The 15,384-nt window shown below is 36.8% G+C and overlaps 1 protein-coding gene across 4 annotated transcripts in view; it reads left to right on the forward strand.

Annotated features, from left to right (window-relative positions):
- si:ch73-63e15.2 (protein strawberry notch homolog 2) overlaps positions 1 to 15,384 on the forward strand; it is a 66,600-nt gene that overhangs the window by 4,800 nt on the left and 46,416 nt on the right. For 3 of the 4 annotated variants that reach the window (XM_055048408.1, XM_055048418.1, XM_055048436.1), the window contains exons 2-3: positions 9,378 to 9,603; positions 13,110 to 13,189. In XM_055048408.1, coding sequence (XP_054904383.1) covers positions 9,496 to 9,603; positions 13,110 to 13,189 — 188 coding nt within the window. In that variant the 5' untranslated portion in view covers positions 9,378 to 9,495. The remainder of the gene's footprint in view (positions 1 to 9,377; positions 9,604 to 13,109; positions 13,190 to 15,384) is intronic. The other variant, XM_055048427.1, reaches the window with a different exon arrangement.

Genomic DNA, 15,384 nt, shown 5'->3' on the forward strand with positions numbered 1-15,384 from the left:
ATACAAAAACATTAGTTTTTTTGTGTTAATGGCAGTGTTAAAGTAAGTGGTAGCTATGGTTTTACACCTGTTTGTGTTGCTCACAAGGTCTTTAAAGGAGTTAAAATGTCCAAATAAAATGAGCTAAAACTGCCATTTTAGTAAGTTGTCACTAGAAGTCACTGTCTTTGTGTGTCAGTGTAAACATGATCTCATAACCTTATTTTATCCAAAGATCTGCGAGTTGGCTGTCATTGTGAGTCAGCATGTTGCATATTATAGGTAACAAACAAATCCTGTTTTTGACATGTGAATGTGTAACATCGTGCCACTAAAACTACAGGTTTGTCTGTCCTAGTGCTCTGCAAGTCTGTTTTTATATTAGCTGTGCCAAATGTTAACCTGCTTCATCCTGTTTTTGGAAACGTGTTTCCAAAATCGGTAGTCAGTTTGTCTATGTCGACCCATCTTCTGCGGTTTGGTACTCAAAACGTTTTCCACTTGGATTAAAGTTTTTTTTTTTTTTTCTCTTCCAGTATAGCAAGGGATTACTCTTTGTTTTGGTAAAACTTTTAGTTTAAGTTCAAAGTAGAACTACTGGGAAGATTTGGTAATACCAATCAGGAGGATTATTGTTAGGACTCCATTGATGCTCACATTGATCTTAATATCAATGTCGTATCCAAATTCTACTTTGTTTTATTACTTATGCATTTAAAATAATACAGTACAATCTACATAATGTACAATAGTCCAGGAGCTCATACTAAATTTACTGAGATAAATGTTTTGTTTGTTCCCTGTGTTTACATAAAGCTTGAAATATTTTAAGTACGATGCGAGGCGGATCGAATCTTTAAACACAATGACCGTGGTTCATCTGAAATGTCTCCACCAAACTCTTAAGGCATTGAAAACAAAGCAACTACTTCTTCAGGCATTGGAATATATGGGGCTTTTTTATACATATATAAATAGTGACAATATCTAAACTAAAAAGAAGACAGATGTAAAAACACAAATGGACCAAAGAGAAAAGAATCAGCCTTGAAAGTCCTTCACGTTTCCGAAGTTCTACAGTATATCACAGCAGTCTCTTTCAAAGATCGGTGCATAGAAATATTGTTTAAAAAGTTTTTTAAAACTCTGAAATGATTTTTAGAAGACATCTAAAAAGATACTCATAGAGCATATTGCTTGTGTTAAAAACCAGAGTGACATTCAGTCACCCAGTCCTTTGGCTTTGGTGGACTATGAAGGTCCTATTTTGCTAATTTAAGCATAATTCTTTATAAGGTTATGTCATTACATTTTACGATAAATGCACTTGATGTAGGACAACAGTGATATATTGATACTTTTTCTCCCTTCCTGCCTCATTGTTCAACGTACTTTTGTTATAAAAAAAAAAGACAGCTACACAACATGCCGTAATAAAAAAACGTTACTTTTTTTCTACAATTGTAAGGAGCACAATTATTTTTCCATTTGACTGAGACGTTTCTGTTAAAAAGTGTGAATGCAATCTGATTTAATCCGCCAGCCACAAGCCCAGGAGACGCTATGAACTGAGCTGAACTTTGCTAAGCACGGTGCCACAGATAGTCTGAGACGGGTTCCCTGCCGCTGAGCACGTGGCCCGATGTTCTCACGCCTGCCAGAGAAGTGAGGTCAGTTAGAGTGGAGCACAGCACTGTCTGGGTTTCAGTATAAATAGACGGCATTTTACTGAATTTCACTCACCCTTGTATCTAAAAACAAAGATCGATGTGATTTTTCTGTGCACTAATTCAGCAGTCCCTGTCATTCTGCTTTCTCATTGCTGCGCTCTCGAAATGGAAGAAATGTGGTGGAAATATTAGAATTAAAAAAAAACTGCAACAAACAGGAAAGTAGAAGATGCGGCACACAATATCATTGAGATAATATGTGGCGTGTGATGAAAAAGTGAGATGAAGGCGTGGGAGTGTGACATAAACGGAGAAGGAGATGGTCCATGTGAGAATCGAAAGGGCCGGTATGAGTAGATTAGACCAAAGGGTGGGAAGTATCCGAAAGCAAGCCCTGCCACAAGAAAGAGAAATATTTGGTTTGTTCTTGTGACCTATTAAAATGCTCTTTTAACTGTTGAAGAGCCCCTTTAATGTCAAACACACAACTTCCTCCATATAACACATTCTACCTCGTTGCAGCTTAAATTTTGAAATGAGCTTTTATCCTTTAAGTTTAAATATAAGACAGCTTTTCTGCTTTTGAATACAACCCATATAAACTGGCCCGTAGTTTTGTAAAACATCGAGCTGAAACTTAAGCAGGAAAGCAAAAAGCCACATAAAGCTAGCATCTGTTTTTGTCCCTTAGTTCTGAGAAAATTAGATGATAGAGGAAACTGGAGCAAAGAAGCAGCTGAAGTGGATTGGTTATTCTTTGATCTGTTCAGCCTTTGATCTATTTCTGGTTGGTAATTGTGGTGGAACTTGAAGTAGGGGTATTATCTCTGAAATCAGTGTCATCAAGTCGCTGCAGAGCATCTAATGTTTTTCATCCTTTGCTCTTTGTGCTCCTCAACAACTTTCCTGGTTGTCAGAACCTGCAGTGCACTTAACTTCCTCGCTGTAAGCTACGCTTTGTTATTTGTTAGAAACGTGGCGCGAAATATTTGTATACCGTCAACTAGCCCACATTTTTGCCACACTATAATCACAAACCTCATTAAATTTTTTAAGAGTTTATGTAAAAGACCAGTGCAATGTAATGTGTATAGAGTGAAGTGAAAGAAAACTGATTCATGGTTTTGAAATGTTTCATTGTAACTTAGGCTGTTCGATTTTAGGAGCATGTGTCCCTCCGGTATTCCCCTGCATTAAGCTCAATGCATCTTCCTGTCAAATCTCACCACCTTCCTTGTGAAGAAATTCATCCCACTGCATGATTCTGCCTCTGCTGTACCATACCATTGTGCACGTTGGCCAAAAAGTTAGAAACACTGCTTTAACACACCAGTGTTAATTAGTGTGTAGATTAACTTTGACTTTTGAAGGAAATTCTGTGTTTGATTTTATTAGGTGACATTCTGGTAAAGAGAGCTGAATATAATTGTAGGTCAGGCTTTTTAGATTTTTATTCAGAAAACATCTTGAAAACAATGTGGCTTTCATTTTGTGACAAAATTGTGTGCTACTTTCTGCTGGGCTGTTCAATAAAATCCCAGTAATATACATTAACAACAAACTGGCCACTGGTTTCAGTTTGTTTGTGTGCTCTGTTCCAGTCCGAAGGGACTGCCGATAAATATTTGAATGGTGAAAATGCAATAACAACAGACTCTTAAAGCCAAATTTGTTTCCATTTTCCAGCTTTTGATAAGACACCAGACTCACTTACAGTCATCTGATCGCTACACTCTACTAATTTATGTGCAGCTCACAGCCATGACTGTAATTCTACATGCACATTCAGTCAGGGGAAATTAGGACTGAAAGAAGGCTCATGTCCATGTCCTTCTTCAATTTACTTTCCTTCAATGTGTCCTAGGTTTAGACCTTTTTGTATGCTGATTAATAATATATGCTATTTTGAATGATGAAACCCTGTGTTTCCCTAGGAAGTAACTTGTTCCTTTTATAAATATTTCATTGCTGCAGATAATGAATCCAGCTGGTCACAGCAATTATAACCAACTAATGGCCCCTTTGCTGCTCCGATGTTAAAGCAGCTGGCCTCGCCATCATTTCTGACCTGTTCACTTTTGATGCAGATGGACTCAGGCTGGTGATGATTCAGTGTTGCTCAGTGGACCGAAGGACCGTAGTAAGCCGGGTTGTTAGTAGAAAACACAGATCCAACAGGACAGAAAATGCTAGAGGGCTTGTATGTCACGTGAGGAAAATGTGGATGCTGATGCCAATGCAGCAGACGTACGTGTGTCAAAATTGTAGCTGTGTTCATTTCATGGTTGGATTACAAAGCAGCTCAACAGGGCCATGTTACCCCGTGGACCTCTGTGCTTTGCCCTGGAAATGTTGCAGAAAGGAACAAAGTGACTGAAAGCAATCTGATCACCCACGTTAAAGCTGCACTGTAACTTCCATAAAAAATATATTTTTATAGAGGTGTTAAAACTCTCTTTACGTAGACAGTGTAGTATGAGACAGGTAGACTGAGAAAAATTGAGCTCCTCTGCCTTCTCCCTGTACTAACTACAAACAACCAATCAGGCCCAGGAGGCGGGTCTTAGCACTGCCAATCACGCCATGTGCATGCCGCTCACCTCCCATTCTCCTTATCATGCTTGTTCTCTGCCGCGAGAAAAGCTTTTCACAACAGATATCAATCACACTGTCACATAATGGAGATAGTTTTAACAGATATGTAAAAGACTCGTCTTTATAAAAGTTGAATATTGCTCTTTTAACCTCAAAGAAACACAAGGTGACTAGAAAGGCAAAAAGACAGTCAAAGTGACAGAGAGTGAAGAACAAATACTATGTGTTTCTGTCACTCGACTCATTTCTTTCTGTCAGGCAAATGTTGATGCTCTGTGAACAAGGCAGTGGCAATGTAATTCACATGTAGGAATTCTTGGCTTTGTGTCTCATTATTTTGTACATAATTACAGTTGATTTCACTGTCCCTCCATCTTCAACTATTTTGTTTTTGAAGAAGATGCTTAAATAATATGCTTAAAACTACGAGACTCATGTTTAAAGTTATTTTCAATTAAGAAAAAAATGTTTTCTCCACTTCATCAGACTCTTTGATTTAATCAGACACAGTGTACCGGCTGTGAGTGTACATGACCTAGATACTTGATCCCGTAATAAGCCATATGTTCTGCTCGAAATAAGTTTGTATGACTAGAGTACTTTTCAACAAACAATAATAATAAAGGACAGTTTATAAATGGATTGATGTGACCATTGTCCTTTAATTAAATACAAAAATGGGCAGAAATGGAAGTAGAAAACATGTTTTGTGCTTCTAAATTGAATGGTAAACCAATGCAAAGTCTCAATTTAGTTGTTTTTTTTCTAAAGAATGTAAAGGTGAGCTTGTTGCTGTTCTTCAGTTGATTGTTCGCTTGAGCTTAAGGTCACAAATTTGATGCACTCTTTCTAATTGAGGATTTCCTGTAGAGAGGAGTATTCATGGCAAAGTGTCCCAGTCTCCAGGCAGAGAAGTAGCCTCAGACAATCGCATCATTTTTGAGCGTCAATAAGATGTTTTTTATCTGAAATTCTAATTATAAACAGGATGCAGTGAAACACACACCTTCTACACAGTTCCTTTTGCTCTTGACTGTCAACAAAGTAGTTTTCCAAAGGTCTGGAGGATCATTAAGACTTAAGAGGAAGAGGAAGAAGAATGTTTCTGTTTCTTTCTGGTGAGCAGTGGCTTAAACCATGATAGTCCGCCTCAGACCTAAATCAGTCTTTTTTTTTTATTGTTGAGTCATGATCTTAAGTGAGACAACAGATGTCTACAGTGCTTTGGATGTGGTCTAAGTTTTGTGTGAGCTTCTGGTTGAATCCTTGCAGAATAGTTGTGATAATTTCACTATTCCTTGTTTCCTCTGTTTGTGGATAATAGCCCTGAAGTACAAATGTCTTTTTTTTTTTTTTTAAAAAAAAGCCCTTTTACCATTTCCAGACTGATGGCTGTCGGTGACTTTCTTATCTCGTCTTGAAATTCTTTAGATCAGGATAAAATGTTTTGCTCTTTGAGATTGTTTGGCCTTCGTGCAGGCTGACAGGTTCTACTTAAATTAAGACAAAAAAGCTTCATCAGAGAGTATTTCTAGCTGTGCCAAATGAAAACAGGGCAAGCAAAAAGTTATTCCCTTTGTTAGTTTGTCTGGCATGCTTAGACAATACAAAATATAATACAGCAATGACAGTATAAAATACAATAAACTGTAGGAGAAGCTGAGATTCATCAGGGGCTTCAAGTCTGATGTGTGTGAGTGGATGGTGACATCTTCAATTATCAACCTTTTTCAAAATAAAACTGATTTTCAAAATGATAAGATTTATTTGACATGTGTGTTGATTTGCTTCAACACACATATCATTGACACATTTATTTGTGAATTAGAATTAATGTTTATAAATTTAGTTTTCTAATTAGAATAGGTGTTTATTAATGTAGTTTTCAAAAAGACAGAAAAAGCTACTTGTGGACCTAATATTCCTTTCTTAACTCACCCTAATTTTTTAAAATTATTTTTATTTTTTTTTGCATGTTGCTTGCCCCCACATTTTAATAAAGCCGTCACACTAAATAAACCAAAAAAGTATCAATTTGGGCCAAACAGACAATTGTATGGCACAATTTTGAAGGCACATGTGACTGTGCATACGCTTGTTGGTATGCACACACGCGCCAAGCAGGGCGATTGTCATCCTCGCGAGCATTAATTGTGACTTAGCAGCTTAAGGAAGTCACACTTCCCAGGGTGATCTCCATGTGCTCTGGCAGGAAAGGAAAGGCCACCAGCACACATCAGGAAGTCATTTCTTGCCACACACTGACTTTTATCTACCTGCCACCTATTGCAAGCACATGTTGGATGCTCTTAACTGAGACACACACACACACACACACACACACACACACACACACACACACACACACACACACACACACACACACACACACACACACACACACGTAACATGGTTTTGTGATGACAAACCTCCTAGACTCATGCAGACCTAAACCAAAGTAGGTAGTCTGCAGAGGTTTTTCCAACATAATACATTTTAAACTTTCAACCCATTGATAGTTGCCTCAATTTTTATTTTAAATTTTTAGATTCTGCGAAAAACACATGAAGTTGACTAATCTGGTTTCACCACATTGCTGAATAAGACCACCCAGGGAGAGAGAGAGGCTGGAAGACTTGAGAAGGGAGGACAAAAAGAAAAAAGAAAAAGATAGGTAACCGTTGACAATATGAGCAAACTGAGGAAACTACAATCCAGAACACTCTTAATTAAAATGAGTTCAAACTGGTTGTACCTGTTTACAGAGGTTTTATGGATATTTTCTGGAAATTTAGGTATTATTTCGAACCTTTTACAATCATTTACAAAATGTACACAACTTACAAGCCTCTCCTTTGGCATTGGAGAAGGCTTTTTTCCTTTTTTCTTTGTGTAAACTAAATTATCTCTCTCACACATAGACCAGAACTCGTTTTTGTCCCAGTAACAGCTTGCCTCATCACCTCCGTCTCCGTCCATTGCAGGAGTTCGGAGTAGTAGGGGTGGGGTGTTTGCTTGTTTTCCCGTAATGAGAACCGTTACAGGAAGGGGGTTTATCTGGGAGAACTCTCGTCGTAATCAGTATTGATTATCCTGAGAAGCCGTACCGATTATCAGGGGTGGGTGTTGGGAACTGAGAACAGCAAGGGGACACAAATTTCTGTCACAGAGATAGTCCCCAGTGACAGAAAACTGACTTTAATCCGCAGCTAACTTTTCAGTGGTTGCGGATCAAAGTATTGGAAAGAATTTGTGCTTCTAATAAATTACCACATTTAACAAGATGCAGTTTCACCTTTTGATGCTCCGAGGGTGGTGAAGTCTGTCTCCTCAAGCTAATGATGGAAATGTTAGCGGTCCCAGCCATTACAACTTTGTACTACTACACTTTATAGAGCCTTCTTAAACTGACTTTTCATAGGACAACTTATTTTTCAAATAAACCTTTTATTTCTGGAATATACCAATTTTGTTTTTAGGTCCTTTGTCTTAGAAATCAGCCCATTCTTTGCTTCTTCACATTTGCTTCATGCTGGCAGCCTGCTAGGAAAATGGCTTCCCCCTTGTGTCTCTTGGCATTGTGAATGGGGAATATGTTGGGTCAGGTCTATTTCATGCACCCCCACTTGGACACACAAAGCAGCTCTTAGTTAGACCCACATGAACTCTATTAGTATTTATTACCTCATTGTTCATAGTGAACATGTCTGGCATGTGTTCCAGACTGGGAGCAAACTGGGGGAAGGACTGAAGTAAGGATGGTGTGAAATAGTGAGGGGAAAAAGCAGAGTTTCTTGTGAAAATTACAGGAAGACTGGCATTTATCAAGCACTTAACATAGTCGCCACACAGAACTTTCTTTTTTGTGTGTGTTTGTATTTCTTCCATATTTTATGTTGGATCAGCATTTTACACAATGCCTTTATAACAAAGAAGAGAAACTCAACTATGTCTAAGGGAGAGACACATTTCGAAATCCAAAGTGTTTCAGTTGATTTCATAAATCCTGCAACTAAGGAAGCAGAAACTCAAGCTGTCATCCTGACATTTGGAGTTTGTTGTTTGACTTGAAACACATAGATAGTTTCTCTAAACTCACAATAAAAAATAAATAGTTTCCAGTCAACCAAACGCACAGACAAGAGAAATATAAATTTACATTCGGTTAGCCTCATCAGAGCCACAAGTCAATAAAAATGTAGTCTTAAATGGTGCAGCATCAAAAATTATGTTGTAGGCTAATTTTGTTTTATGTTAAAGGCATGTTTATTGTTAATCTCACCAAAATTAATGCAATAAAACAGTGGGAAGGCTTAGGAGATGATGTGTCTTTGTAAGCGGGGAACAAGATGGTACTGTTAAAGTCGTAAGTTTGATGGCATGGCAGAAAATCTTCTTGAGCGTCACTGTTTCTTGTCTGGCCGGTCTAACCTGTCTTTATGCTTGACACATACACACTTTGGATTGGAAAGCAGGCAAGTATATAATGGTTTCATATGGAAACAATCCTGTACATGCAGATTTTTCCAACCACACACTGTTCCTGCTTGCTGCTTGTTAACATATAGAACATTTCAAAGCACATTCTGTTGTGGTTTGTATTGATTCTCTAATTAATTTAAAACGTTTCGTAAAGTCAGATAATGAAGGATATCAATCAATTAGTAAACCTTTGAACTTTGTTTAATGTATGAGATCAAACACAGCTGGAATTATGCTTAAAAAAATTTTTTTAATCAATTTAATATGGGTTAATCTTTTTAGATGTTATATTACAACTTGATCTGATCATAAACATGAAAATTTATGTCTTTGTTTTTCTGAGAGTAAATGCGAAGCTTTATAAATTCAACACACGTCGGTGACTACATGCTTGATGTATTTGCTATTTTAGACAATTATGGGAGAAAAAAAACTCTTCTGTTGTGTCGAAAACTATTTTATGGAAGTGAGACTTGACACCCTTTTATTTTTGATTACCTTTATTGTTTTGGTTTCTCAGTATGAAAGAAATAAAATTTCAAAAATTACTCAAAAACTTGTATTGAACTTGTATTAAATATGATGTTGATCGTGTACTGCATAAATAATTGACTAACATCACATTCTCCTTATGTTCTCCCTCCTCCCCAGGTCATGGAGAGCACGTGTCCCTGTTGAAGTACTGATTCAGACACAGCCAGCTCGTGGGTGGCGGTAGAGGGGTGCGTAGTCTAAGTCTGCTGGTCATCATGTGTGAAGCTCTGGTCTGATGTCCACCCTTACCTCAGTGCTGGCCATGGACGGGGAGAACTACCTGCATCCAGAAGGCCCTCAGCTGAACAGCAGCGTGTTCTCAGTGGGCGCCTCAAACATGGAGGCAAGTCATGTATCCGCATGAAAGCTGTTTAGACTCGAGTTGTTGAAGTCCGGAATGAGAAATGCAGGAATCGCATCCATGTCAAGTGTTTTGGTTGAAATTTTTGGTTTCGTTTAAGTAATTGCTAAAATGCACAAGCAGACGTCAGTTCAGAGAACTGAGAGGTGGTTTCAAAAACAAAAAAAATAAAATAATTTACATGCATTATATAGTTCAACACAGTTTCTATCATTGTCTCAAATTAAGTTAGACTGGATATTTATTTTATTTTCTTCAAATTCAAAAGTTTACTTACAAATTATAAACCGACATCGATGTTATTTTGAATAATTTAGGAAAGCCCAAACAACTTTTCTTGAATTGGCTTCTAAGAAGTTAAAGTTTAAGCTTATTTAAAGAACAGCTGGGGATTTTTTAAGGCAACTTATCAAATATTGTACTTCCTTTTGTGATACCCTGAAAAAAGCAAAAGTTAAAATCATGTAAAATACATGATGAAGGACAGTGGATCCCTACAAGTCTGGTTCACTGATGGGTACAATGTCTAAATGGCTGAAGGTGCCGCTTTCATCTGTTGAAACAAGTATAAGGGAAATCTCAGAGCTATAAAGATGACAATATTCCAAAAGCAATATAAAAAAACCCCTAGACAATAACAGAAAAATAGAAGTTTGTAATGCTGAGAATACCATCTGAACTTTGAAGTACGGCAGTGGCACCATAATTTCTGCAGAAGGGACTGGTGGACTTCTCAAAATAGATAGCAACATAAAAGTCCCATATGTTCAAATTTTGACATCTCAAGACATCAGAAAGTTTAAACTTGCACAATGATCGTAAACAAACCAGAAAATTTGTTAGAAAGTGGCATAAAAACAAGTCAATGTTTGGAGTGTCCCTCATGAATCCCCAATGCCAGTCTCAGAAAAGCAAAAAAAAAATTCTAGGCAGAAGAAAAAAGGTGTGTGGTTGGGTACAAACCTGACTCAGTTACACCAGTTCTATCGAAGTAATGGGATAAACTTCCAGCAAACTGTTGTGAGAATCTTGTGGAAGCACCTCAAATTTTCATACCAAGCTTCTGAATTTATAGAAAAATAAAATCCCTGTTCCATTATATGGGGGCATTTTGCAACAGAAATAATGTTGGTAATTCTGTCATAAAACAAGGCAATTTTAGACCTAATTATTGTAACAAAAAAAGTTGTTCTTTTGATAGACTGCAAGTAAACATCTGGTCTTGGTCAATTTTAAAATGCATCCAAAAGAACTAAGAGAAGGCACCACATTAAAAAAATAATGACAACAACAAAATCTAAAGATAGCAAATCATGATAAACTAAATTCAAATTAATAAAATAGATTAGAAAATAAGCTTCTGCCTATATTTGAAAGCTGACATAAACAGCAATACTTTCAGTGCTGATATGTAGGAGCCAGAAATTTTATGTATCAAATTTTTTTTGTTGTCACATGTAAAATAATCTTTACTTACGTCTTACTTACGTCTTACGTCAATGTAACCTCTTACATTGACGTAAGAGGTTACAATGCTTACGTCAATGCTTTCCTCTGTAAGCATTGACGTACAGAGGAAAGCATTGTTCTTTAGTCTGTTCTTTTTTATTTACCTCTACTAAGTCTACTTAATTATTCATTTCTAAAGTTGAATTTTCAGAAGTAAAAACATTGACTTGCGTCTGAGGAAGTTGTGTCCCATCCACTCATTGATATTGACAATGTCGACATGCAAATGTAAAGTTGCATGTCATCAGTATAAATATAGTAAAAGTACAATGTTGCAATGCTCAGTAAGCCAGGCTAGGGGGAGCATGCAGATGCTGAATAAAGAAAATCAAAGAATGAAGCCTTGAGGAGCCTCTCATATGACCTCATGTGATCTTTTGTTTGCTTTGATTTATATTTGCCAGCAGAAACAAAGTAGTTCATGTTTGACATGTCTGATGATGACACACTTTGTGGTTTATATTTTTATACTTTACACCTTTCCTAGCAAGAGAATAAACACCAAGTCTGCCTAAAAACTTTGACCATGAAATCTTTAATTAATTACTGGAAACAAAAACCCACCTTCCTAAGTAAATCCCTGAAAAACAGCTGTCAACTTTATTCCTGTGAAACATTTTTGTGCCGAGATAGACAACAAAAATGAATAATATAAATCACATTCAAAAATGTAGTGAAATGAAAACTGAATAAAGTTACGTCCAACATGATTCAGAATTTGGCAGACCACAAGTAATTTGATCAAGAAATAAGCAGAAAACATGACAGATATGGCTCAAAATATAACATTTTAAAAAAGGAGCAAAAACAGTTTTTATTGCACGTTTTTAAAAAGTTATGTCGAAGTTCTTATACAGCATTCAAGTTCACTTTTAGCTACTGACCATCTCTGCATGTTTTGCTGGTATTTCAATATTTTTCTTCAGTGAAGAGCACAGACTCGTTCAGACTGGAAATCCTCTTTGTCATCGCCATAATCTGCATCTGCTTTCACAGATTCTGTATCAGATTGAGCTTATTCTTATTATTTAGTTGACAAACACTTTGTATAATTACTAACTCCCCCTGACACTGTGAAGGTTTTAGCTCTTTATACAGTAAAGATTTTTTTTGTATTTATGTTTAAATTTCAACACACAAAAGCACTTTTCAGTAGGTTTCTTATCCGGTACAATTCTGAGAGCGTTATGTTTGCTGGATCATTAAATGATTATTTACAAGCCTTTATTGACAGTGACTTTTATTCTTTTGTTTAATGTGAACCTGTGAAACTGCTATGTCAAATCCAATGCGGTCAAAAAATGTCAGGTGTGCCTATCAATTGTGCTCCTAAGAAAAAAATTTAAACTAGAGACCTGAAATCAATAGAAAAAGGAAGCAATCCTTTGGTGGAAGTTTTGCAGAGTTGAGACGAAGGGGTTTTCCTTCCCTTTGCAGAGTATTATGAGATATAATTATCATATAATTTGATTTGACTATGCCAGCAGCCTTTAGGGTATTTGCACCATATTTCTTCATGACTTTGCTTGGATAAAAAGTGGATATTTGGTTTCGGTATAATTAAAAAGAATATTTTTAAAGCCAAAGTCAAACTTAGTTTAAACTTCCCCCGACCAAAGAAATATTCCCTAAAATGTTTAACTGCTAAAAAAAAAAGAAGAAAGAAAGAAAAAAAACAAAAATCCTACTATGTCTGCTTTATTGTCTGAAACTACTGAGATTTTTTCAAAATATCCACTCAGTAAATTGAAACCATGTTGGGATGATTGCTTCTGTGAAATTCTGTTGAATTCACTGAGTCACACAGAGGAAGCATGGAACTGCCTGGTAATAATTTTTTGGTTAAAAAAAACAAACAAACAACCATATCGGAAAATGACAGGCATTGAACGTCAGCTCTGACTTCTCGGTCACAACTGAGTGGATTCAGCAAGTCCAAAAAGAATGGATGTTATCTTAACTGTCTCTTTATTTTTCAGAGTTCAATATTTACCTCCTCTGGTACCTGGGGATCCTTTTCTCAGCAGCCGGGATACTGCCCTATGCAATCTGGAAACCAGTAAGTCGATCTAAAATCACAGCACTTTCACACGACTCAAATTCCAGTTTTGACAGCAAAAACATTGCCAATGAAATAAAGTTTGACATTACACAGCAGTAAAATTTGACCGTGAGGACACAGAAAGGGAATGCTTCAGCTTTTAATGAAACGGCTACAAAATTTCTCAACTTAAATTTCACAAACTCGCCCACTTAGTGTGACCTAATGCAGTCCCCACACCACCAGCTCACTTCACTCCAGATTGGTCTAATCTGTGAGACCTCTTTTATTTCCTGCTGTGGGCGGCTTGACGTCAGCCTGCATTCGGGGTAGGGGGTTGAGTGTTAGACTTCCTGCAAGTTAGAGCTGCTTGAGTGATCTTGCCACTAAATACGACGTGTCATTTAAAACACAGTGTTTATCAGTCAGTTGTTGTGTTTCTGTTTCCTGTGAACCGACAAGAAAACACTGCAGAAACCAGAGTGTACAGAAACGGTGCTGCTTTGCAGATGTGAATGTTGGCCAACCGCTAATTTAAGTCTGTATTAAAGATCATGGTTTATATGGCACAATGCAGGTTTGAATTTTTTGCATTAAAAAGACTTGATATATTTAATTTTATATTTCTGCCTATGTTTGTCTGTGTTGTAATTTTCTGTCCAGAAGCTGATTATCGTGATAAATAACATTTTGTTCCATTTGCTGCATTTTTTAAAATTACTTTTAATTCTTTTTAATTCTAACTTTTTCTTTCTTCTTACTATGAATGAAGCACTTTTTCTTAACATCAAGATGTTTCGTTTTGTTACTGCGATGTGCGCTCTGTTTCTTTGAAAGTTATAACATCTGGTGACGTGAAGGCGCTTTGTGTGGTTTTCAAGTTCACTCATTGGGGAGCTTTATGATGTCAAGCTCATTGTACAGGACCGTATCTCACTTTCTGTCTTACTATGTGCAGAAGGGATTCAAAAAAAGGGTCTGGCTCAGAGAAAAATTATGTGATTATCAATTTCTTTAGAATTGGACTAGTTAGACTTTATGGAGCACAATTAAAGTGAGGTAACCTTTAAAAAAAAAAGCCTAAAATTTGCATTATCTTGAATGGTTTTGCATGTGTAAAATGTTTGTTTTCAGAGATTTCCTGGAACACTTAGGCCAAGTTTTCACAAAACAGGACAGAGGACTTAAAGCAGTAATTTTTGTATGACTACCTTTTATTGTGTTTACTTCTGGTTTTCTGTTTCTCACGCCGTCTGATGCCCCCATGCCGTCTGATGCCCGGGTGACTTTGCACTCCAAAGTAAAACTGATTAGACTCGAAAGTGCAATCTGCTCAGACTGTTGTTGAGAACGTGCAGAGAAGTGAGATGATCACATGACACCAGTGAGGAGAAAACATGTATGGGAAGTGCTATGTTTGCTCAAATTGTTGACTTACAGTTCCCACTCACATCTTCAGAGCACATACTGTTCCTATGAATGATTATAAGAACCATAAAGCCAACTGTATAGGTCTCTTCATAATTAATTCTCTTAATTTGTGTGTTAGCATTCAAATTGCTAGCCAAGCAGATCATGCTACATTATGTAATCGTTGCTTTCGTGCTGGAAAGTGTTAAAACTTGCTGTGCAACATGAAGCTGCAGCAGATCTGCTGCTGTATTTTGTGAAACCAGCACCAGACTTCTACAGACCAAAGAAACCTCTGCATACTGTATGTGATCAAACTCTATCTTTTCAAAAGACTGACACACTGTTGACAGTTTACATAGTTACATAACATACCATGTGTAAAATAAATGTCAGAGTTTTTAATTCTTGGCAGATGTTGGCTGATAATTTCCTACATGTTTTTTCAATTTAATATTGACTCATTAATGTGACATTTCTCCCAATAAAGTTACGTTGATGGGATTAGAGATTTCTTTATTGATGTCTTCAAAATCAAGCTTGCCTACATTTCCTCATTATTCGGTACCATTGCATTTGTTGATACTGCGATAGTTTGTTGGAGTTCTGAGTCCCATTACCTCCCAACAGAACCGCCACAACTCGGGTTAGGGTTCACACAAGCCTTTTCAGATTCTCTGTGGTACTGAGAGGAAATAAATTATGTCTTTTTATTCAGTTGAAACCAGATGTACATAAGTTTTATAAAGAGACCTGTAACCTTTTTTTTCTGACATTAACTATAGACTAAATATTTTCTGTTT

The sequence above is a fragment of the Poeciliopsis prolifica genome, unplaced genomic scaffold (assembly GCF_027474105.1).
Source record: "Poeciliopsis prolifica strain line A6 unplaced genomic scaffold, Auburn_PproV2 SCAFFOLD002, whole genome shotgun sequence".
Lineage (NCBI taxonomy): Eukaryota > Metazoa > Chordata > Actinopteri > Cyprinodontiformes > Poeciliidae > Poeciliopsis > Poeciliopsis prolifica.